Source organism: Protopterus annectens, chromosome 8.part0 (assembly GCF_019279795.1).
Source record: "Protopterus annectens isolate FY-2018-M chromosome 8.part0, PAN1.0, whole genome shotgun sequence".
NCBI classification, from domain to species: domain Eukaryota; kingdom Metazoa; phylum Chordata; order Ceratodontiformes; family Protopteridae; genus Protopterus; species Protopterus annectens.
Window position 1 is genome coordinate 259,866,061 of NC_056741.1, and position 24,198 is coordinate 259,890,258.

A 24,198-nucleotide genomic window follows, 5' to 3' on the forward strand; every position below is an offset into this window, starting at 1 on the left:
ATTTGCAAGTGCCGTTCGGCTTTCTGGAATTGTCGGTTTTCGAGTTTCAGACCGGAGACCAAGTTGGGCTAAGTACCCCGTTGGGGACACTTTTGTCTTTTTCTTGCCTCAGTATTGACGGATGTCAGAAAAAGTTAATAACTGTATTTCTTGTGGGAAACAGATTCCTCATAGGGATTACCTTTCGCTCTGTATTCCTTGTTTAGGGCCTGAGCACGACGTGGTTGGGTGTCGCTTTTGTGCTACTTTTAACAAGCGTACTATTAAACGTCGGTTGGACTGTGCTAGGCTCGTGTTTGGTAAACGTTGTAATTACAACATGCCGTCGGATTCTCCGACGCCTGGTTCTTCTAAGAAACGCAAAGAGAGGTCTTTGCGGTCCAAACAGGATGAGTCGTCCGTTCCGGACGCCGGTTCTGTAGAACCACCGACTACTTCAGCGGCTCCTTCTGACAGTTTACCTGATTCTCAAGGGGAGCCTTTGTTACTACAGGAAGTGGCTTCTCCTGTGTTAGGTCAGGCTGAGGGTGCTTCTCAGATGTCGGTGGTTCCCTCCCCTCATAGGGTAGTTAGGCCTCCTCCTTCTCAAAGCAAAAGCCATTCTAAGTCTTAAGTCTGCCCCTGCTGGTGCTAGTCCCCAGGGTCCAGCTCCTAGGAAGCACATGTTAAAGATGGCTGAGGATTTGATTACTTTACTTAGGGGTTCTATGCCCCCCCCTGAGAAGAGGCCCAGGGTAGAGACAGAGTTGGAGGGTTTGGTTCAGTCTTCCAATGAGTCAGATTCCTCTGTGGAAGAACTTCAGGATTTCCCTCCCTATTCTGATTCGGAGGCTGAGGACACTACTCCTTCTGCGTCCCCTCCAGAAGATTTTTCTTTCTCTGAGACTTTGCATTCCATGAGGGAACATTTCAAATGGGAAGGCCAGGATTATTCTGATTCTCGTAAAAGGCTTAGAGAATTCTTGTTTTTGCCTCAGCATAGGCCCTTGGCTATTCCCCCTGTACTGGATGTTGTTCAGGATGTATTTTCTGAGGCTGCCCTTAACCCAGATTCTCTGCCTCCTGCCCCGGTTAAACCAGATAGATACTACAGGGTTCCAGAAGCTCACAAGTACTTATATAAGAGTCCTAGGGCTGATCCAGAAACTATTTCTCAAGGCCCCAAAGGTGTTAGGGCTTCTGTGGTTAAGAATCCAGTTCCTCTGGACAAGGATGCTAGGGCCCTGGATAGGTGGGGTAAAAACTGTATACCTCTTCTACTTTGGCTATGAGAGCTTTAAATTGTCAGTTTCATATGCTCAGGTATCAAAATTATTTGCTGGGACAATTGAAATGTAAAGTAGATGCTTTAGCTGAAGGTATTGAATGTAAGGAGCTTCAGGATTTAGTGCATGCTTCAGACCAGGTTGGTAAGCATTCTTTGCAGTGTGGTTTTGATGCTTTACAAGCTTCTTCCAGGGTGGCTGCTACTAGTTCAGTTGTTCGCAGGCATGCCTGGCTTAAAGATCAGACCTTGTCAGAGCATGTTAAGGCTCGAATTATGGATGCTCCTCTGCATTCTGATGTTCTTTTTGGCCCTCCAGTAGAATCAGTTTTGAAAAAAATGGAGGAAAAAGCTAAGTCTATGCAGACAGTTAAGGACTTTTTTACAGGTTCAGCCCCCTAAATTCAGTAGGAATTGGCCTGCTAAGGGATGGTCTTTACCCTCTTCGGATTTTCATTCTAGGGGCAGGTTGAGGCGAGGTAGAGGTAGGGCTTCCTCTCAGGGCCCTGTTACTTCTAGGACTTTGAGTTCTTCTACCCCTTCTGCTGGGGAGGGCAGGGGTCAGTCCTTTCGGAAACAGACCCAATGACCTGTGTCTTCAGCTGCCGGACTCTGCTTTGCTGGCAGCTCCTCTAGGAGGAAAACTGGGACTTTTCAAAAGGAATTGGCATTTGGTTACCCAAGACAAATGGGTATTGGACATAATAAATCGAGGCTACAAATTTTATTTTCACACATTCCCTCCTTTCGAAGGTATGCCGGATGTGCCTCATCAGCAAAGACTGGAAGCACAGGCACAAATTTCTTCTCTGCTTCGGTTGGGAGCAATACAGGAAGTTCCTTCTGCGGAAAGAGGCACAGGGTTTTATTCCCGTCTTTTCTTAGTGCCAAAGAAAGGAAATACTTGGAGACCAATTCTGGATTTGTCCATTCTAAACACCTTTCTGGAAATTCCAAAATTCAAGATGTTGACACTGCAACAGCTGTTACCTATGCTGGGCAGAAATCACTGGATGGTGACTCTGGATCTCAAGGAGGCCTATCTTCACATTCCTATCAGGCCCAGTTGCAGGAAATTTCTGAGATTTCGGATTGGGAATTTGCATTATCAGTTCTCTGCATTGCCCTTTGGCTTGTCTACTGCGCCCAGGGTATTCACAAAAGTCCTGGCTCCAGTAATAGCTTTTCTCAGACTAAAAGGGATTCAAATTTATCCTTATCTGGACGACTGTTTGATTCTGGCTCAAGGCAAGCACGAACTTCTTCAACATCTGCAGTATGTAATGACAGTTTTAAGATGCCTAGGGTATTCTGTGAACGAAATAAAGTCCAGTCTAGTACCCTCACAAGAGATGTGTTTTCTGGGTGTAAGACTGAATACAGCTGCTCAGATGGCATTTCTTACCCCGGACAAACAAAGAAATCTTCACCTATACTTCCAACAGCTATCAGTAATGTCCAGGCTGACTGCAAGGACAGTCCTTCAAGCCTTGGGGTTCATGGCATCTTGCATTCTAGTACTTCCCAATGCCAAACTGCATATGAGGAAGCTACAATGGTATCTCAAAAGCGTTTGGACTCAACACAGCCACGATTTGGACACTGTCATTCGGATTCTACCTTGCATTCAGACAGAATTTGTGTGGTGGGCTCAGGAATGTCACCTAAACAAGGGACTCTCTGTGACCCAACCAGAGTCAAGTCAGATATTAACGACAGACGCCTCGGAGTCAGCCTGGGGAGCTCATTTCAAAGGAAAATGGATTCAAGACCTTTGGCCCCCAGAGCTACTTCACTTGCATGTCAACATGAAAGAGATGCTGGCAGTTCAATTTGCTTTGGAAGCATTCAAAGACCTACTTCAACCAGGACTGGTGTTGATTCGAACAGACAACACAACTGTCATGTGGTACATCAACAAGCAGGGGGGAACTCATTCTTACCCTCTTTGCAGACAAGCAATGCTGTTATGGGAAACTGCTTTAAATCTGCACATCACTCTTCGAGCACAGTTTCTGCCAGGAGCACAAAATTCTTTAGCAGATGTTCTGAGCAGACAGATGGTGGATCCTCACGAATGGAAGTTGGACCCTCGGGTATTTCTTCAGTTGACCATGGCTTGGGGAACTCCAGACATAGATCTGTTCGCTTCTCCTCTGAATTTCCAACTGCCTCTGTTTTGCACAAGGCTGTTTCATCCAAAAGCCTGGAAAATAGATGCACTATCCTTCAGTTGGAGCAACCTTCATGTGTATGCTTTTCCTCCTTTGCCTCTTCTTCCAAAGGTACTGTTGAAAGTCAGGAGGGACAAACCTTGCATGATCCTTATAGCACCGGATTGGCCTCGTCAGCATTGGTACCCTCTGTTGAGGAGCTTAATTCATGGGACACCTTGGCCATTACCACAGATTCCTCACTTATTGTCTCAGGAAAACAATCATTTTCTCAATGTCAGGGTGCAATCCCTACACCTGACAGCCTGGCGCATTCTGTTTTGAAGAAGGAGGGCCTTCAGCTCCCTCAACAAGTTTTGGATGTTATTTTGGAAGCCAGGCGACCTAGTACTCGAAAGGTTTATGCTGATAAATGGAAGAGATTTTTTCTTTGGGGTTCAGCTAAAGGGTTTGATGTCAAATTGCCTAATTTGAGTTGTACATTGCAATATTTGACTGTTTTATTGGACAAGGGTTTGTCCTTCTCTTCTGTAAAAGTGCATGCTGCAGCTATTTCTGCTCACTATGATTGTGACCCTCCTTTGTTTTCACATCCATTGGTTAAACAGTTTCTTAGAGGGGCAAAGAATATAAGACCCCCACGAAGAGCTCCTACTCCTGCCTGGGATCTTAATTTTGTTTTGGAAAAGCTGACTCTGCCTCCTTTTGAACCTGCAGCTACAGCTGAATTGAAGTTGTTGTCTTGGAAGACTGCTTTTTTGTTGGCTGTTACTTCTGCTAGAAGGGTATCTGAATTACAGGCCCTCATGGCAGTGGAACCTTTTCTGATTTTTCACAAGGACAGAGTTTCCTTACGGACTAATCCTACTTTTATGCCTAAAGTGATTTCTAATGTGGCATTGAACCAATCTATACATTTGCCTACTTTTTATGCTAACCCCCAAAATAAAGGGGAAAAAGTTTTGCATTCTTTGGATGTCCATAGGCAGTTAAGGTATTATTTGAGCAGAACCTAAGAGTTCAGAAGATCTCAACAATTATTTGTTTCTTTTGCTTGGACTTCACAAGGGAAAGCTGTCTCGAAACAAACTATTTCCTAGTGGATTGGCCATTGTATTACTTTTTGTTACTCTCATCATGGAAAGGATGTTCCAGTTGGAATCAGGCCTCATTCTACTAGGGCTACGGCCACCTCTACTGCTTTTTTGAGAGGGGTAGCTACTAAAGACATTCTAGAGGCAGCTACTTGGAGTTCTGTACATACCTTTACAAAGCATTATCATTTACCTCTTTATTCTAGGTCTAGGGCTGGGTTTGCCACTGCAATCTTACAGGGCATGTTAGCAGCTCCTAATGCTATTTAGTTAGCCAGCCTCCCTTTTTTCCGTTGCTCTGGGATTCTACCCATATGTAAGGACTGCAGCAATGGGAGACGAAGAACATAGTACAGTTTTGTACCTACCATAAATGTAGATGTTCGAGGATCTCCATTGCTGCAGTCCAATTTTCCCTCCCTCCTTCCTCCTTTTCTTTTTTAGGATGGGTTTTGGGTGGTGTTTTTTGCATTCTGACGTCTGAGGCAAGAAAGACTGAGGATATGGCGTCGGTCATGCGCATTTGTACTGGCACGTACTGACGTCAGTCTCGGGCGCCGATGGCCGACACCGGTTCTAGCCCTTTGGTATTCGGGCTGATTGTGGACAGCGGACTACCCCATATGTAAGGACTGCAGCAATGGAGATCCTCGAACATCTACATTTATGGTAGGTACAAAACTGTACTTTTTCCCTTACCTTAGCAAGGTTTGCAATTATAGGCTGTTTAGTGCCTAAGATTAATTTATCCTTATTAACAAGGAGAGTTGAGTGCTTGGATCAGTTTAAGACTTCCTAGTTCTTTCCAGCAGGTTTTAAAGCAAGTGCTAGTCACAGGGATGCTTAAAGGTAAGATAAAAAAAAAATCTTGCTTTTTTCCCACTTTTCTGAGATTTAAAAAAGTTCAGTTACAGGCTTGCTGTTGTTGAACTGTTTTGTAAGTTTCTGTGAGGCCATTTTTGCTTGGGCTAAAGGAAAGTCTCTCTGTTGATCAGTGGCAGTGAAAAACATTGAGCTGCTTCCCTGCCCCCCGTGGGAGTGGTTACTGACTTGAAACTGTAGTTTTATTGGCCAACAGGGGTCATTTCCAAAACTCCTTCATCTTCCTCTCTTAAAACCTAGTTGCCTCGTGGTTTTGGCGTCTTTTCAGGCTTGTTGGCTGTTGGTGAAGCACCCACCAAGAGGAGAAAACGCTGAGAGAAGAAAGGAGCCACTTTTGAGATTTTAAGTATTTTTCCTCTGTTTATTTGATAAGTTTTTCTGCATAGTTGCCTAGTTTGAGCTTTAGCGCGGAGTTGCCACTAGAGCAGCATCGGGCAGCGCCGGTTTAACAAGGTTAAACTTTTTCTGGCTCCATAAAGTCTGTTCTTCATTTTTTCCCTTAGAACTGCTCTACTAGTAATCTAAACAGTATATCCCTTAACTAAAAAGCGCAGCACTTGTTCCTAAAAGCTTTTTTTTTTTTTTTTTTCTTCTCAAAAAAAAAAAAAGCTCAGCACTTGTCTTAAAAGCATCTTCTTTTCAGGTTTAGCACTTCTGTATTATACAAAGTCCCTCACTAGCAACCCCCCCCAGGAGTACCCACTTCCTTACTAAGTCCTCTCTTATTCAGTTACACCCCTAACTTCTTAATTTCTCTAGCATGTCGAAGGGCCAGATGCTGGCGTCCTCTCCTGTCCAGTTGGTGAATTTGGGAATATTGAGGCAATGTTACAATTGCCTCATGTACACAGACAACCCTCTCCTCCTCCCCCCAGATAACACAAATACTTGCGAGAGATGCAGCTATTTAGCCAAACTGGAGGCTGAGCTCTCTCAACTCAGGACTGGCAAGACCAGACAGGAGGAGAAGGCAACTACACACACCACAAAACCAGTCTCACATAAAGCTATCACAACAATGAATCAAACACATAAACACACAAAGTCATACTCGGAGGCTCTGGGCAAAAATTTACCTAAACAGCAGAGGCCTCCAAAGCAGACACCCAAGCAACTGCCACCTCATGACACACCACAGGCAACACATAAACCACAAAATCAGTGTGCAAGGCAAGTCACAGCCCTTAAGGCCAAATACAACACCAAACATATTTGTCATAGGTGACTCCATAGTCAGACACACTGATGTCCCACTCACCAGACTGAACAAGGAGAGGGTCACAGTAAGCTGCCTATCGGGCGCTAGAATCCGACACATAACACAAGCACTCGGGTCACTCACAGCAAGTACAAATATGACACAGTCATTGTCCATGCTGGTGTGAACGACCTGAGACGTACCTCCCTGGACTACATGAAAAGAGACATAGAGGAGCTCTCTGATTATGTAGCCCAGGCAGGTATGACCCTGACCCTGAGCAGTATCCTTCCTTCACCAAGAATGATGCCACAACATAGAGACAAGATGATCAGCTTTAACAATTGGCTTAATTTCTGGTGTCATTCAAAGGGGATCCAGTGTCCGTCTGCCTGGGATGACATGCTTGACAAGCCACGCTGCTTCACAAGGGACGGCTTGCACCTGTCACCCCTGGGATTCCGGTTATTGGTTAAGGCTCTTGCCACCCCCATAGTGCCTTTTTTAGGCAAGGCTCAAATTCTAAACCTACCACCCTAGAAAACAAAAATGGGAAGAAACTAAGGGTAATGCTGCTCAATGCCAGAAGTCTAAATCTCAAAATGCACGCACTTGAGGTCCTTCTCAGTATGGAGAACATCGATGTCTGTGCTGTGACTGAAACCTGGTTCAAGGCTCCTGAGAGCACCCCGGCACTATCAGGTTTTACCTCATATCATGCTCCGCCCCAAAACCCGGACCACACCACAAAAGGAGGGGGTGTATCCATATTCATCAAGGATACCCACACCTCCAGGTTGGTGGCAACGCATGAAGCATCGGAAACCATCCAGGTGCAATTAACTATAGGCAAAACTGCTCTACAATTTGTAGCATGCTACAGGCCACCCTCTCAAACTCAGGAACCCCACACAGCCTTCCTGAAGACACTGGAGGGTATAAATGTATCTCCAAACACCATTATATTGGGTGACTTCAACTACCCGAATATAGACTGGGAATATTACTCAAGCCCCAACTTTCTAGCCCAAAGGTTCCTGGAGTTCATAAATTCAAATGCCATGGAACATCTAGTCACCGTTCCCACAAGAGGAGAAAATATACTAGATCTCATCATCACAAACATGGGGACAAAATGCTCCACACAGGAAGTATATCCCTCATTGGTGAGATCAGATCACAAACTAATCTCACTGGAAATCCACATCCCCCCCCCCCCCCCAAACAAAAAAGACCACAGTGAAGAACTTCTCTAAAGCAAACCTCACACTACTCAAGACTGGTGTGGTATCCTTCAAGGCCCCAGAGCCAGTGGAAACCACAACCCAAGCTGCGGAAGCCCTTACAAATGCCTTCTACGAACACCTCCAGGACTGCATGGATCAGGCAATCCCTAATAAAACCAAGACTCTTTTCACCAAGGGCAAACATCCAGTCTGGTGGACCCCAGCCATAAACAAACTTTACAATAAGAGGAGAAAGCTGTTACATGATAGAGCAAAATCCATAAAAGAGAAGACACCCTTGATCATTATTAGTAAAAAAATACGAGCACTCATAAAATCATCCAAGGCCAACTTTGAGAGAAAAATTGCCATAGATTCAAAAGACAATCATAAGGCCTTCTTCAGCTATGTTAGAAACCTGGGTGAAAACTCCCAGATATGCTCAGAATTAGTCCAAAATGATACAAAAACACTGAACCCACAGACATTGCCAACATATTGGCAGACAGGTTCAGTGCAAACTTCACCCCCCCCCCAAAAGGAGAGATAACTATCCCAGCGGAGTGTAGCCTCCCAGACATCTCAAATGCGCAGGTGAAAGCTGCTCTCTCTAAAGCTAAAAACACAGCATCAATGGGACCAGATGGTGTCCCCGGCTGTGTGCTACACGAACTCAACGAGGAACTAAACCCGCACATAAGGCAGCTGTTTAATCTTAGCCTTACCACAGGATACGTGCCCAAGGAGTGGCGTACGGCAACTGTGGTCCCACTCCACAAAGGCGGTGCCTCTACGGACCCTGGTAATTACCGCCCCATAAGCTTAACGAGCCTGGTCTGCAAAGCTATGGAGAGGATCATAATGGAACTCATAAACAAAGACATAGGGGACTTGCAGACATAGGACCCGACCCAGTTTGGCTTTGTCAAGGGCAGATCATGCCTTTTGAACTTGGTCGACTTCTTCGAAACAGTCACCAAGGCCATCGATGATGGAAAGGCAGTCCATACAGCCTACCTTGACCTTGCAAAAGCTTTCGACACAATACCCCACTCGGGTATTATAGAGAAACTTACCAGTTTAAATGTAAACCCATATGTCACAAGATGGGTTGCAAACTGGCTAAAGGACAGAACCCACAGGGTTAGAGTTGCTGGCGCCATGTCAGACTCCAAGTCGGTCACAAGTGGTGTCCCACAGGGCTCAGTCCTTGGCCCCCCCTGTTGTTCGGCATCTACTTCTCAGAAGTACAGGCAAACATAGGAGGACTATGGCTGACAAAGTTTGCAGATGACTGCAAACTGGGCGCCATAGTGGAAAGTACATCGGACACAGATATCCTTCAGAGGGGTCTCACGGAAACTGATAGCTGGTGCCAGAGCCATGGCCTGAAGTTAAATGCCAAAAAATGTATAGTCATACCCTTTGGGAAAAACAAGGTAACCCCAAGCTACCATATAGGTGGCAATCCACTAAGCACAGAAGAGGTTATCAGGGACCTGGGGACCCAGGTTGACAGTGGCCTTTCTTTTGACACTCACATTGCTAAATTGGTTAGAAAGACCTTCTGCATTGCCCACCTGATCATGAAGGGAGGTCATTGTTCCCCTGTACTCTTCACTTATCAGACCAATGATCAAGTACAATGCCTCATTCGGGATGTATCTCACCCGACACCTGCAGCAATTGGAGAGACCCCAAAAGTTCCTCACCAAAAGGATAAAGGGACTCCAAAATCTGTCATATGCTGCCAGACTGAAGAAACTCCAGCTCTATTCAGTCACATACCGTCTGCTCAGAGGTGACCTGTGCCTGACATACAAGGCCATGTCCAACCCGGAATTAATGGACATGCTCCACCTCAAAAAATCCAAATCTACCAGATCCACTAGAGCAAGCGACTTAAACCTTAGCACGGATATAAATAGGACATGCTGGAGGGATAGATTTGTCGCCCAGAGACTCCCTATGCTGTGGAATAAAATCCTGGTCCTTGTGAGGCAGAGCACCTCGCTGGCTCTGTTCAAGAGAAATCTTGACCGGTGGATGGGAGATCGTAGGTTTACCCAGGGAATCATCTCTGTGTCACTGCTGGACAGAGGCACAACAAACTAATGGGCACAGTATTTTTTAACATAAGGGGTGGCGTAAGCCACAAAACTTTGGGCTAGGCTTATAAATGTCTTAGGGCAGATAGCCTAGTATAAACCTATGAACCTATAAAAAATGGTTTATCCTAAACACTGCAGTGTGCACTAGAGGAGTTAGATGTGAAAGTAGGTAACTTAGTTTTACCTGTCTAAAAAGTTAAGTTTTAGTGGAGAGTCACTTTTTAAAGCAGCAAGATAGATTGAAAGGGGGTGGTCACTTTTGTATTCTGTTACTATGGAATACAGTAGGATGGCCAGTAAGTCCATATAGTTGAAGGGGAGTGATTTCACAAAATGATAATTTTGTGCTTACTCTCACAAGCCAGTAAAAACAGAGAGGAAATCATATATATGGTCGAATTAACATAAGGGGAAGGCAACTAGAAAGACAGTGGTGTTTAAGAACACTACAGTAATCAGGTGGGAGGGTGGAGAAAAATTTCTGCCTGACTCTCAAGAGACAGAGTTGTGGTTTCTTTTCAAGTTTTAATATGCAGTTTAAAGCAGAATACAAGTAAAACACAAGGTAAATAAACAAATCACAGTATTCAAAATAGAAAAAGGCAATAAAGTAATACAAATAAAAAGCAAACTAACCTTTCCCTCACAGCAAAGTGTAGCTGAGTCTGGGTGAGTCTTTCTAGTAAAAGCTGTCTCAGCTGCAAAGAATCATTTCCTTAAGTCAGCCATTTGTCACAAAAATATTTCTGACAGAGTACGCTAGGAACATTTTCAAATCTGCAAACTCATTACATGCACAAAAAACATGTTCTCAGTTACTGCTTTCTTCCCCATCACACCTCCAACATTTGCTATCTACCCGAGAAAGACACTGAAAATTATAATACCAAATGTGTTTAATAGCTAAGCTTAAAATGACTCGCAAAGGCAGATGGCCTAGTACTCATCTATGAACCCTTAAGTGATTGCTGAAGATTTGGTCAGTCAGTTTTCTTCCCTAAACTAAAGTGAAAGAATTTTACATACTATGGCCATAGACAACACAGGTACTACATTTAAGAAATGAAAACACATAGGCAATATAATAAGCTCCATGTCAATTATGAATGGTCAGCAGGGTTGCCAGATTACCTCATTACTTTTGTTTTAATGAATAAAACTAAATGTTGCCTGGGGAGGTAAGAGCTCACTTCACCAGGTCAGCTGCTGCAGCGTTTTTCAAGAATGTATTTTCTCAGAATATTTTTCAGGGTGCATTCTGAATGTCACAGATTTTTCAGGCATTACAAATGATTTGATCAAAGTATTGCGTGGTTTATTTTGGCTGACGTATAGAGCATTTTGTGAATCATCCACCTTATGGGAGATGAGGATCCACTGTTGTACTTTTCTGGCTGTATTATGCTTTTCTGCAGTAGTGATCTTCAGGAGTAACATGAGAAAGTTGTGCGAGTATGGTCACCTTAATAGTAGATATTTGAAAAGTAACATAATTGCTACAGGTGTGGTTCTTCTAGCTTTCCCCCTCCCTGCATTTGTCATGTATTATGTTGCTCTTTGTATATAATGCTGCACCAAATTCAGAACTTATAAGCATTTGTTGTGAAGATCTGTATCCAGTTAACCATAATGTGTGGTACTGTATTTTCCATCCCTTCATAAGTAGCTGCTGGGAGGATTTGATTGCTTGTGTTACAAGTATATATATATATATATTAGATGTGAAATTGTTCGATCTCGCTGTTTGTTCTTACATACACGGGGTTCGGAGCCAATCCTCGGCTCCGAGTCGGCCACATCACCAGTTTCACATCTTCGAGAAAGCTCGAGGCACAGTGCTATCCCATGATCCTCCGGTGTCAACCCCCAGATCTAGTTTGCCGCTAGCAGCAGATCGCATTCTGAGAGGCTCGGGACAGTATTTTTTCTTTATATTTCATCTTTTTCGAATTTGTAGTTTAAATTAGTGATTAAAATAGTTTTATAAGTAGTATAGTAGTGTAGGTGTAGTTAACAGAGCGTGCTTTTTTCTATTAGATATAAAAAAATAGTTTAGTATTTACTTAGTTAAGGCCTTGGATTTTTCTGTCAGGATTGACAGTAATTTTTATATTTTATTGTAGTTTTTGCCTTAACTTTTTCCCTTATAACATAGTTAGATACTGTTTGTCTATAAAATATATATATATATATATATATATATATATATATATATATATATATATATATATTTAAACTTGTATATATTGTGTGCATTTCTATATATGTGTGCTGTGTTTTTTGATTTATATATATATTTTTTTCATAACTTTACTGTTTAAAATGTCTGAGAAAGCCAAATCAGGCTTCAAGAGATGTCAGTGTGGACAAAAGATGTCCATTACTGATAACCATTCCTCCTGCGTCTACTGTCTTGGCCCTCTCCACTTGCAGGAAGACTGCTCCATATGTCATTCCTTCAGTGGGTGGGTCATGCTGGAAAGACGCAGGAAGTTGGTTGACAGAGGGTTGCTTAAACCCGAATTTCAAGAGGCTCTGTACAAGACCGAACAAGTGTCCAAGTCTTCGAAGGGGTCGAAGTCTTCAAGAGTGTCGGAGCCTAAGTCCTCTGCTCCGAGCACCTCTTTCCAGATTCGGACGCCGGCTCCAAAGGCCTCAGGGTCGGGCGTCGAGTCCTTGTCTCTGATCGAGACTACCGTGTTGGAGCCGGTATCGGAGTTACCACCGTCTTCAATCCTTTGCTCGGTGGCGGCTTTGGCCCCTTCGACCCGTTCTTCGAGGCCGCTTTCCGATTCCGACGTCGACCGAGTGGTACAAAAGCTAATGGAGAACTCAGCTCTGTCCAAACTGATCGAAGTTTCATCCCAGTTGGTATCAAAACTCGAGTTTGTTTCCTTACCTAGACGACTGGCTCCTCTCCGCCACCACCGAGTATCGCCTTGTGCAAGCCAGAGATTACACCATCAACCTTTGCTCCTCTCTAGGCATAACGATCAATTTTGGAAAGTCTGCACTATCACCCTCACAGCGTATCTCATTTATAGGGGCAGATTTGGACACTACCCTGGCTCGAGTCAATCTCCTCCCATTAAGGGTATCAGCCCTCAGAACTCAAATTACTATCCTTCTTCAGAGCAGGAAAGTCCCTGCACGACAAATCCTACGAGTCCTAGGAATGATGGCAGTCGCCCTTATTGTAGTTCCCCTAGGCAGAATGCATATGACGATTCTTCAGTGAATGCTCTTCACCCAGTGGTCGTACCTACAGCTCCCACTGTCTCACCAAATCCTAATCACAGACTCTTGCAAACGAGACCTCCTTTGGTGGATGCACAATCAGGATCTAATAACAGGCCGACCGTTCGTATTACCCAGTCCTACAGCGACTGTGACCACGGACGCTTCCCTGATAGGGGGAGGGGGCTTTTTCAGGGAAGAACAGTCCAAGGTCAATGGTCCATTTTGGAATACAACTGCATATCAATGTCCTAGAGCTGAGGGCAGTGTTTCTAGCGTTGCAGCATTTTCACAAGTCCTTGCCTCTGGGAACGGTGACAGTTCAGACAGACAACATGTCAGTAGTCTGGTACATAAACAAACAAGGGAGAACCAGGTCCTATCCATTGTGCAGAGAGGCCCTCAGGATTTGGCAATGGGCTGTGTCCACCGGACACTTTCTGATAGCAACGCACATCCCGGGGACATCCAACGTGATTGCGGACAGGTTGAGCAGAGCCATCCTGTTGCCCCACGAGTGGTCCCTCAAACTTCATGTAGCAGAAATGATTTTCCGCAAATTGGGCCAGCCTTGCTGCGACCTATTTCATCCCCCATTGAATGCCAAATGCAAAAGCTACATTGCCCTACTATCCCCTCCGGGGGGCACCCCCAGGGACGCACTGGTACACGATTGGCCTTTACGCTTTTCTTCCTATCCCGTTAATCCCCAAATTCTTACAGAAAGCCAAACGTCTGGAAAGGACCATAATTTTGATAGCCCCATTCTGACCTCGACAAATCTGCTTTCCCTTTCTTCAAACTCATCAGGTGGACGAACCATGGATTCTGGACCCAGTGCCAGACCTGTTGACGCACTCGTCGGGAGTTCCCCACACATCTCTCAAGTCCCTCAAACTGACAGCTTGGCTGCTCCGCTTCCCATCTTAGCCAGGTCAAACTTGCTGTCCCCTGCAGTTCAGCAGATCATTGTATCTTCCCATAAGCCATCCACGAGGAAGTTATACAATAGCAAATGGAAGTGTTTTGCATACTGGGCCTCACAACAGGGTATAGATTCATCATGGGCTCCAGTACACAAGATATTAGAGTTTCTTTCCACACTCTTTCAGGAAGGAGCTTCCACTTCCATGATAAGAGTAGAGCTGGCGGCTATATCCAATTTTCATATTGGTCTAGGAGATAATTCTCTCATGTCCCAAAGACTTTGCAAAGCCTTTATGAAAGGTACCTTTCACCTATGTCCTCCTTTTCGTGATCCAGTCGCCCCGTGGAATCTTAACCTGATGTTATCATGGCTCATGCTGCCCCCATTCGAACCAGCCGCCACAACTCTTCTCAAATTTTTATCATAGAAGACGCTCTTTGTGGTTGCCATCACTTCCGCTCGGAGAGTTTCGGAGTTGCAAGCTTTGTCTGTCCGGCCCCCATACATGATTTTTCACCCAGACAGAGTTACATTGCGTACCAACCCATCCTTCCTTCCAAAGATTTGTTCAGTTCAAAACATTAATCAGTCCATTGAACTACCCACCTTCTTTAAAAATCACTCTAATAAGCTGGAATACATGCTGCACAAGTTGGATGTCCACAGGCGGCTAAGATTTTACTTAGACAGGACTAAGGAATACAGAAAATCAGACCAACTATTTGTATCTTATGCTGACCAAAAAAAGGGACAAGCGATAGCGAAAGTTACTTTATCCAAATGGCTATCAGATTGTATAAATTTCGTATATGCAGAATCAAAACAACAGCTCCCCTTTAATCCTAGAGCTCATTCTACGAGGGCAGTTGCTACTTCCTTGGCCCATGCCGCTCGCTTACCATTAGATACCATTTGTGCGGCGGCAACCTGGGCGAAACCACATACCTTTATTGCCCACTACAAATTAGATAAAAACTCCAGAGACAGGGCTACGTTTGGTTCCACTGTTCTCAGGTATGTTCTCCCTTGAGCCACCCAGGATAAAGGAGCTAGGGACGCTACCCATGTGTAAGAACAAACTGTGAGATCGAACAATTTCACATAAAGAAGTTATGTTCTTACCATAACATTCCATGTGAATTGTTCATCTCGCCTTTGTTCTTACATTCCCCCCCTCCATCCCCCATCCTGTGGCCTAGGAGAACGGGCATGTCTTGAGCTCAGTTCGGTCTTCTTTACATGTGGGTGTTCTTGAGCTTCCTACTGTACTTCAGGTATGGCAGCTTTTCTCCTCTACTTTATGATAAAGTATTAGACAGTGTAGTAGCTTTCCTGTGAGCTAGGGCGCAGAAACTAGTAGGATTCTTCGAGTGTTAGCAAACTAGATCTGAGGGTTGACACCGGAGGATCATGGGATAGCACTGTGCCTCGAGCTTTCTCGAAGATGCGAAGCTGGTGATGTGGCTGACTCAGAGCCGAGGATCGGCTCTGAACCCCGTGTGTGTAAGAACAAAGGCGAGATGAACAATTCACATGGAACGTTATGGTAAGAAGCATGTTTGATTGTTTTGCTCTACGTTTAAAGACTCCTTCAGACTTCCTAAGAGCTTTTCTGGTGTTCATTCTCTCTGCCTCTTTGTAGGCAGCACAAAGAGAAGTGACGTGTGAGCTGCACTCTTTTGTAGCTGGGTTCCCCATAATGACCTTGGAATAGGAGTGCAGCAGTGCAATACTAAAGATACCTAACTGCTCGAAGAACAATCAAGCCATGATACAGAGATCTACCTTCTGCTAATTCCCATTCATATTATGATTTCCTTGAGCAGTGTCAATATTATAAAACATTTAGTGTTGTGGTGCTCTCAGTGACTGGAAATCAGGATTTAACACAAGGACCCTGGGGTAGTGAGGCAAAAGTCTTAATATTGAGCTACCTTGCTGCCCATTTCATAATAGTGTCCCTAATGTTTGTGTTATCCCTACATCTAGAACATTCAGAACAGACTTTTTTTCTCTCTCTCTTCCTCATGTTGTGGAGTCAAGTGGAACTCGTACATAGTTGGCTCTATACCACTTATAGACCTCTTGGGTTCCAGTTATTTTCTAAAATTGTATCTAGTGTTTTGACATTTTTCTTTATTGCCCCCTTAGCTTTGTAGTTGGAATTGCAGCTATTTTGTACATCTGCAACACAGGTTTCACACAATTTCTGTTTGTTTTAAATATGTAGCCATGATTTAGGTTTAATAGCTATGGCTCAAGTTTGCATTTATACATGCCAGTAAGGGCGTTCAACTGCTAAAGACGTTAAGTGGAATGACTGACATCCAGCCTTTGTTACAACCATACATTTGTGTAGTACCTGCAGCTCTGGTTGTGTTATTCCATCATCTGCTGTGTTGAGTCTCCTTGCACAACTGTTTTTTTGAATCTGACACTGAAATTGTGGTAATTATATTTTTTTTAAACTTCAGGTTTTGCTGTCAAGCTGCTCAATGTGCCAGAACTGTAAATTCCTCATTTATGATGAAGAGATCATGGCAGGATGGTCATCCGATGACTCTAATCTCAACACCATCTGTCCTTTCTGCAGTCGTCCTTTTGTTCCATTTATTAATGTGGAGATAAATGACCTACAGTCTCGCCACAGGTAGGAAAGGAGAAGCAAGCTAGTCTTCCAACTTTGGTAGTGAAATTAATTTATTTTAGGAATAATGGTAATTTATTTTAAGTGTCATTGAAAAGGGTGACAGTTAAACCAGAGGTAGTTTTCAAAATCCACGCCAGTGGAAATGTTCTGTGATTTATTTGCTTTTCATGCACCCCAGATAACCTTATTGTCTGTTATATTTTTCCATTGCTGTTCTTACACTTCTATTCCCTGTCCTGTAGGTGTTCATTTTTTTCCAACTATCCTACTTTTCCTAAAACTAATACATATACTTCTCACAAATTTTGCAACTCTGTTTGCTTGCGAGTCTATTAAATGTAAAACTCCTGAACTTTACTGTATAACATACTTGCCAAAGTATAGGAATAAACTGACTAAAAACAGAATGTAAAAATGTATACCTTTGCTGTCCTGATGTCTGCTCTCCCAAATATGTTTTTCATGTTCTGTTTTCAATTGTACACAACCCTATCTTAAAGCCTTGTAATTTGATGTGAACTTTGTTAGTCTTGCAATTTTCTGTTTAACTTATTCGGTTTCCCTGAGATTGTTCATTTCTGTAGTGGATTTTTTTCACCAGACTTTCACTGAAAATGGACTGTAACTAGTTGTACTATCCTGGTAAACATACCTTAAGTAAATGAACATGGTCTGTTATAGGAATGCTCATTAACATACTTGATAGCCAGTAGTCTACACTTGGGAAATGGTTACATGCTGGCTGGTTTACAAGTGGTTAATATAACATATCCATCCTTCGGATGAAATGTTGAACCATGGTGACATCTGCCTCAGCTGGTTGTAGCTCAAATGGATTGAAGTGATGTCACAGCACTTTTTGAAACCACCGCATTCTGTTCTTTTTGACCTTTTCTGTAGTTGGAGCTACTTTTACTTCTACTCTTATGTCCTCATTTCTTCATCTGTCCTATAGCGTGCGTCCACTCACTTGTCTCAGGCAGTTCATCTCCATCACCTCAAGCTTCCTCAACTGCTCTGCCTTTACTTGTTTGGTTTCTGTACCATACAGTAGTACTGGTCACACAGTTGTTCTGTACACCATACTTTTCAGCTTCTTTGGCATTCTTCTGCCATACACTATACCTGGCACTCTGTGTCAGTTGGCTGCAGCCCCTCTGATTCTAGATTATTCAGACTTCCCTTTTCCTCAACCACCCCTTTCCAATATTTGAAGCTGTTAACCTGTTCTGCCATTTTCCCTTCTGTTTCAGTTTTCAGCTTTTTCTGATTTTCCCCATTTGCTGCCAGTACAACCGTCTTATCTGTACTCAGTGTTATCCCCTGTACCTTTGATTTTGTATTTGAATCCCCTTTCCTTTGCTGAAGTTCTTGCTTAGAGTCTGCTTGTAGTACCACATTGTCTGCATACAGGAACTTTGTTGATATGTCCCCTCCAACCCATTTGCTAATATAGTCCGTCATTAGTATGAACAGCAGTGGGCTCAGAGCTGAACCCTGATGCACACCCACTGGGAAACCCCTCTGTGAGATCAAGCACTGTTCATGCTTGAGTCATTGGGTCCTTGTACATAGCTTGCACTAATGCTACCCGTGTTTCTGGGACTTCATACCATTGCAGGACTGCCCAAATCAGCTTTCTTGAGACCTTGTAATATGCTTTCTCCAAGTCTAGGAATGCCCACTAGGACTCTTTCCTCATCTCTAGCTTCTTTTCAACTGTCTCATTGCAAACATTGGGTCAGTCGTGCTGCATCCTGATCTAAATCCGAACTGCTGATCTCCCATCTTACTTTCCACTGCTTTGCCTATTTATTTATCAGTCACCCTTTCCAGAACTTTAATGCAGTGTGGCAAGGGCTTTGATACCTCTGTACTGCCCACTGTTGTGAATGTCCCCTTTGTTCTTGAACACTGGCACTAATATGCTTATTTTACAGTCATCTGGGGTACACCTTTCTCTCCACACTGCTATTAGTACACTGAAGAGCCATTTTTCTCCTATGTCATCCAGCTGTGATCTCATCTGAGTCTGCTGCTTTCACTGACTGCATTTTCCTTGGTGTTTGTTCTTCTACTGTGGGAGGCTCCTCCTGTTCTCTCATCATAGGTTGTGTGTGGGGCAGTACAGCTTCTATGGAGCTTTCTTCATTCAGAAGCTGCTGGAAGTACTCCTTCCAACTGCTTTTGATGTCCTGTGGACTGGTGAGAAGGTTGTTGCTGACATCCTTTATGAAGGGTGTCTGACTATCTTTATCTTTCTGTCTTTGCCTTGCAACTTGATAGTTCCTTTGTGCCGTCTACTAACTCACTTTCCAGAAGCTGATAGAGTGCCTCTGATGCTTTTTTCTTTGCTATTGTAACTCCTTTCTTAGCCTCTTTGTTAGTCAGCCAGTATTCCTTCCTAGCCTTGTCCATATTTCTGTCTCCCACTTTTTCCTGCTTTTCTTCTTTCTTTTGATAACTTCTTGGACTTCTGCATTCCACCACCAGCTTTCCTTGTGTAATTTATTTCCATACCTGGCTCAGCCAAATCCCTGTTCTGTAGTCCTCAGACATGCTGTTTAGAGGTGCTACCATTTTTCTACAGTTCCACCTATTCACTCCTCCTCTTGAAGTGCTAGAGTCCTGAGTAATTCCTTGGAACAGTTGTGCTTTTTATTCAGTCAACTTTTAGGTCTTTAGCTTGGTCTCCTTTGACCTTAGAGCCTTCTCTGACCACTGCTGGCAGCTCATTATGGCAACCAGTGGTTTATGCTGCAGGCTGATTGTTTCACTGGGGATAACTTTGCATTCACTGATTCTACCCTATTGCCCTTTACTTACTAGGAGGAAGTCTACCTAGGTTGCATGTAGGCCACTTTTGTATGTAATCTTGTGACTGTCTGTCTGAACCATGTGTTGGCTACCATCAAACCATTTTCTAGACAGAAATCTAGAATAACCTCTCCTTTATTCCTCTTGCCCCACACGTGAACCCAGGCAGTCTTCATATCATATTCTGTATGTCCGAATATGTGCATTTATGTCACCCATGATATCAACACCAATACATGTTGTCCTGCTTTGTCTAGTAGGTCCTGCAACTGTTGTCTGAATGAACTCTCTTCTTCCCTGTCACAACCCTGATGTGGGGCGTAGGCTGAGATTATGAGCACTGCTCAATCATTATACTGGAATCTAATTGCTATGGGTCTGTCAGTAATTCTGATGACATCCATCACTGTCTTCTTAAGCCTCACCCTCACCACAATTCCCAAACCGTTTGTAGCTTTCCCTCCTCGTGAGTAGCAGACTCTGGATCCCAAGCCAAATGGCTTTGCGGAATTGCTCTTCCATTCTGAATATGTAGGATGTTCAGCCTCCTCCTCACCACCATGTTAATGACTTCCAAGTTCCATCCTGTCAGTGAACCTACATTCAGTAGCAATTCTTCATGTTTCTCAGGTTGAATGGTTTTACATCCAGCTTTCCCTCAAGCAACCCAAGCTGGCCAACTGGACACCAGACAGCCAGTAGCTTATTGACCCAGGGCAGTTGGGCTTTTTGGAGGACACACTGGCCAATAGAGGCACTTGCACCCTTTCCACCTTTAGCATGGGCCCCTGGTGTATGTTGGAGTAGGTTGGATCCTCAACCCACTTTTCACTAGTAATTATCCATGCCCATTTGGAGACATTAGTCAACATGAACAAATCACCTTGAGCCATATTTTCCATCGTTGAGTGGCTAGCCTTGCTGTGGTGCACAGTCTGTGATGCATTTTCTCCAATCTTGAGAATACTGCACACACAGTAGATACCCAGATGGTTGGCTTGTGCAACTCTTCCCTGCTAATAGGACACCATATAGACTTTGTGCTGCTGCCACATTCTTTGGTGAGTTTATAGATGGAAGCACTCAGCACGTTTTTCAAAGGTGGAAGAAACCCTGCAGAGACACAGGGAGAACATGCAGACTCCAAACCAACATTGACTAGAGGTCAGAATGAAACCTTGTACATTGTGCATGGGAGGCGAAGACCGTAACTATTATGCCAACTGATCTTTTTTGAGATGTCATGCTTCTTTTGCCCAGTTTTGAGTGTAGAATCTGTGTCTCATTATGGAGTCACCAATCAGTATTACATTTCTACTTGAGTTTGATAAATGCTTGGATGTCATTGGTCTAGGAGATGCTGTTCCTGGTAACACACTGCAGTGTTCTCACCAATCTGTGGTGCAGTGGTTATCATATGCCAGACCTTGCACCTACTATGCCATTGAAAATTGGCCAGTGTTTTTTTAGTGCTCAATGTAGGATAATTTAGAGTGTGTGTGTGTGTGTGTGTGTGTGTGTGTGTGTGTGTGTGTGTGTGTGTGTGTGTGTGTGTGTGTGTGTAGTAATTGAATAATGCCCACAGGATGTCTTAGTTTGTGAGAGTATGCCCTCAAATGTGGCTAATTTCTTGTATCTCTTACAAGTAGATGATGAAAACTTAAATAGAATATCATTATCTGTGAGTATCAGGCAAATTTTACATTGCCTGAATATACCAAGTTCTATGAGGCTGGCAGCAGAAAGTGAACTGAGCGGAATACCTTCCATTTTGACCAAGTGTGTGAGGTCCATCAGAGAACAATGAGAGAATAAGCAAGTGCTCTGGTTTCTGGATTAAGTATTTGATAAAATAAAAACAGTAGATGAAGTAAGTAGCTTAGACTGTACTGGGCATTCTAATTGACTTCAAATGTGCCATCTATGTTCCACTGCTAAACACTGCAGTTAAAACAAGTTTAACTGTAAGGAGGAGTTGGCTGTGGTTTGAGAGAGACTGAAAATGAAAGAGCTTGCTTCTGTCGAATACAGTGTTGTGTGACACTGTGGAGCTCCAACCAGCAATATTTAGCTGAGGAGCTAAAGTAAAAGAACCAATAGGAACACCGCTAAAACTTCAGCCAGTAATGTCTGTTCATCATGAACAGCAGTAAATTACTTCCTGACAGTGAATAAACCAGTACTTCACTCACCAACTTTTATACCCTGATTAAAAAAATGTAACTGTACTTTAAAAGTAAAAAGTAAATGCAAGCGTGTGCTAGACAAAAAACATTTTTATTAGCAGTATGGAGAGGCACTCTTAACAAATTATCAAGGGAAAGCACTTGTAACAAAATGGAGGATTTTTTTTAAAATGCACAAGTAGCTAGGGGTCTACAGCTGGTTCCACATATGGTCTCTATTACAACTTTCTAGGGCAGGAGGAAGTTTGTGGTGAACTCATTCCAGAGTGGAAAAACTGGTCAGACAGCTTCTGTGTTATCTGATTGCCTCAAGGTGTGGCTTTGGAATGGTCTTTTTTCTTGCTGGTATAAAATATTAACTTTGTGTGAATTTTTGCTTATCTTGCTAGAAGCTCCATTGTGCTTGACTGAAAGTGCTTCTTAAACAATCTGGAATTACAGAGTGGTCATAAGTATATTTTTACACTTTAACTGTTCAGTGTTTATCAGTACTGCACTGGTTTTATTTATTTGCTTAATAGTACTGCACTGTTTTTATTTATTTGCTTGACTTAATTATTTAATTTTCTGTGTCTGCATTTATATATTTGCTGACCTCTGGTTGAATTTTTGTTTTTCTCCTACCCAACTGCTGCTGTGTTCTTAAAATTGGTGGCTTTTGCTGTTGCCCGTCCCTACTGTAAATCTGATCTGGGACATTCCTCCTAGTCCCATCTCATTAGCTCATTCTACCTAATACAGAGATCATTTGGGAAAGCTAAACCCCTTAGTTCCTTAACCTTGAATTAACTTCTGTTCCTCCTCTCTCCCTTTCCACTTTACTAACAAACAAACAAGAAAAAAAAAACACACTTTATTCAGCTGTTTTTACTGTATTTGTGTTTCCTGACCCTACTCTTATTACTTCATCTTGCTTTTTCTGCTACTTGCTGCTGCTTGTTCTCTAAAGTGTTCAATTGCATCTTTTCTGTTGCATTTATTATGGCTTGCTTATAGCCTGTTTAATTTGTAAGTGTTCTTCTAAGCCTCTTAGTTTTGATTTAAGCACTTGGGCTTTAGGCCTACCCCTTAGCTCTCCCTGGCCTTTTTCCTTCAGATTTTGACAAATGTGGATGGACAGTTTCCTACAGCTTCTCCTGCCAGTCTGGTTGATATGGGCATCCTGAGACAGTGTAGCAACTGCTTCATGTACAAAGACAACCATCTATTACTACTACCTAGGAACACAATTTGCAAGAGATGGAATTACATTAAGAACCTAGAACCTGTGCTGTCTCCCTCACAAGCCAGTCTATCTGGCACTGAGAAGGTTGTCAACACAATCACTACACCTCAGACATCACCCACACCTACACAGCAGACACCCACATATGTAGAGGTCCTCAACAAAAACATATCCAAACAAAGGAGACCTCCAAGGCAAAAACACACGTGATCTCCACAATGCTCCTCACCACATACCCACACATAGGTGTCTCAGCCACTAAGGCTTAACTGTAAACTCAACATATTAATCCTAGAGGAGACTCCATTGTGAGACACACAGATGTGCCTCTCACCAGGCTGGATAAGGAGAAAGTCACAGTTAGTTGTTGTTCAGGGGCCAGAAACTGCCATATCAAATACGCACTCAAGTCTCTCAACAGGTACTGTTACGACTCTGTCATAGTCCATGTTGACATGAATGACTTGAGACTCATCTCCCTGGACTACATGAACAGAGACATGATTGAACTTGCTGAATATGAGTTACAGGCGGGGTATGTCCCTAGCCTTAAGCAGCATTCTGCTGTCACCCAGAATGATGCCTCAGTACCTCAATACAAACAGAAAATGATTGGCTTTAACAATTGGCTTAGTGTCTGGTGTCATTCCAACAGGATCCAGCACCTGACAGCCTGGGAAGATATAGTTGACAGACCATGATGCTTTGCCAGAGATGGCGTGCATCTGTCTCACTTGGGCTTCAGGCTTCTGGCAAAGGCTCTTGCATACCCCATAGTGCCTTTTTTAGGAAAAGTGATGAGGTTAAAACTACCAACACAAAAATTTCAACAAAACACAAATTAAAGGTCATGCTGCTAAACGCTAGGAGTCTAAACATGAAACTGTACTCATTGCAAGCATTCTTAACACTGGAAAATGCTGACATATGCACAGTCACAGAAACCTGGTTCAAAGCTGCGGAGAGCACACCAGCCTTACCTGGTTATACTCATCCTGTCATACATTCAGACCCCAAACTGTGGGCAGTAAAGCCAAAGGAGGTGGAGTTTCAGTATATATTAAAGACATGCACACCTTCAGGCTGTTCACTCTAGGTGCAGTTAACCATTGACAAGACCTCTATAGAAATCATAGCTAGCTACCGGTCCCCAAATCTGACTCAAGTTGCCCAGTCCGCCTATCTGGACCTCATCCAATCTATCAA

At 43.4% G+C, this 24,198-nt stretch overlaps 1 protein-coding gene across 2 annotated transcripts in view; it reads left to right on the forward strand.

The window, feature by feature from the left end:
- The window catches only part of DENND4B (DENN domain containing 4B), a 2,518,380-nt gene that overhangs the window by 1,883,897 nt on the left and 610,285 nt on the right, over positions 1-24,198 (forward strand). For both annotated transcript variants that reach the window (XM_044079736.1, XM_044079737.1), the window contains one exon: positions 16,589-16,764. In XM_044079736.1, coding sequence (XP_043935671.1) covers positions 16,589-16,764 — 176 coding nt within the window. The remainder of the gene's footprint in view (positions 1-16,588; positions 16,765-24,198) is intronic.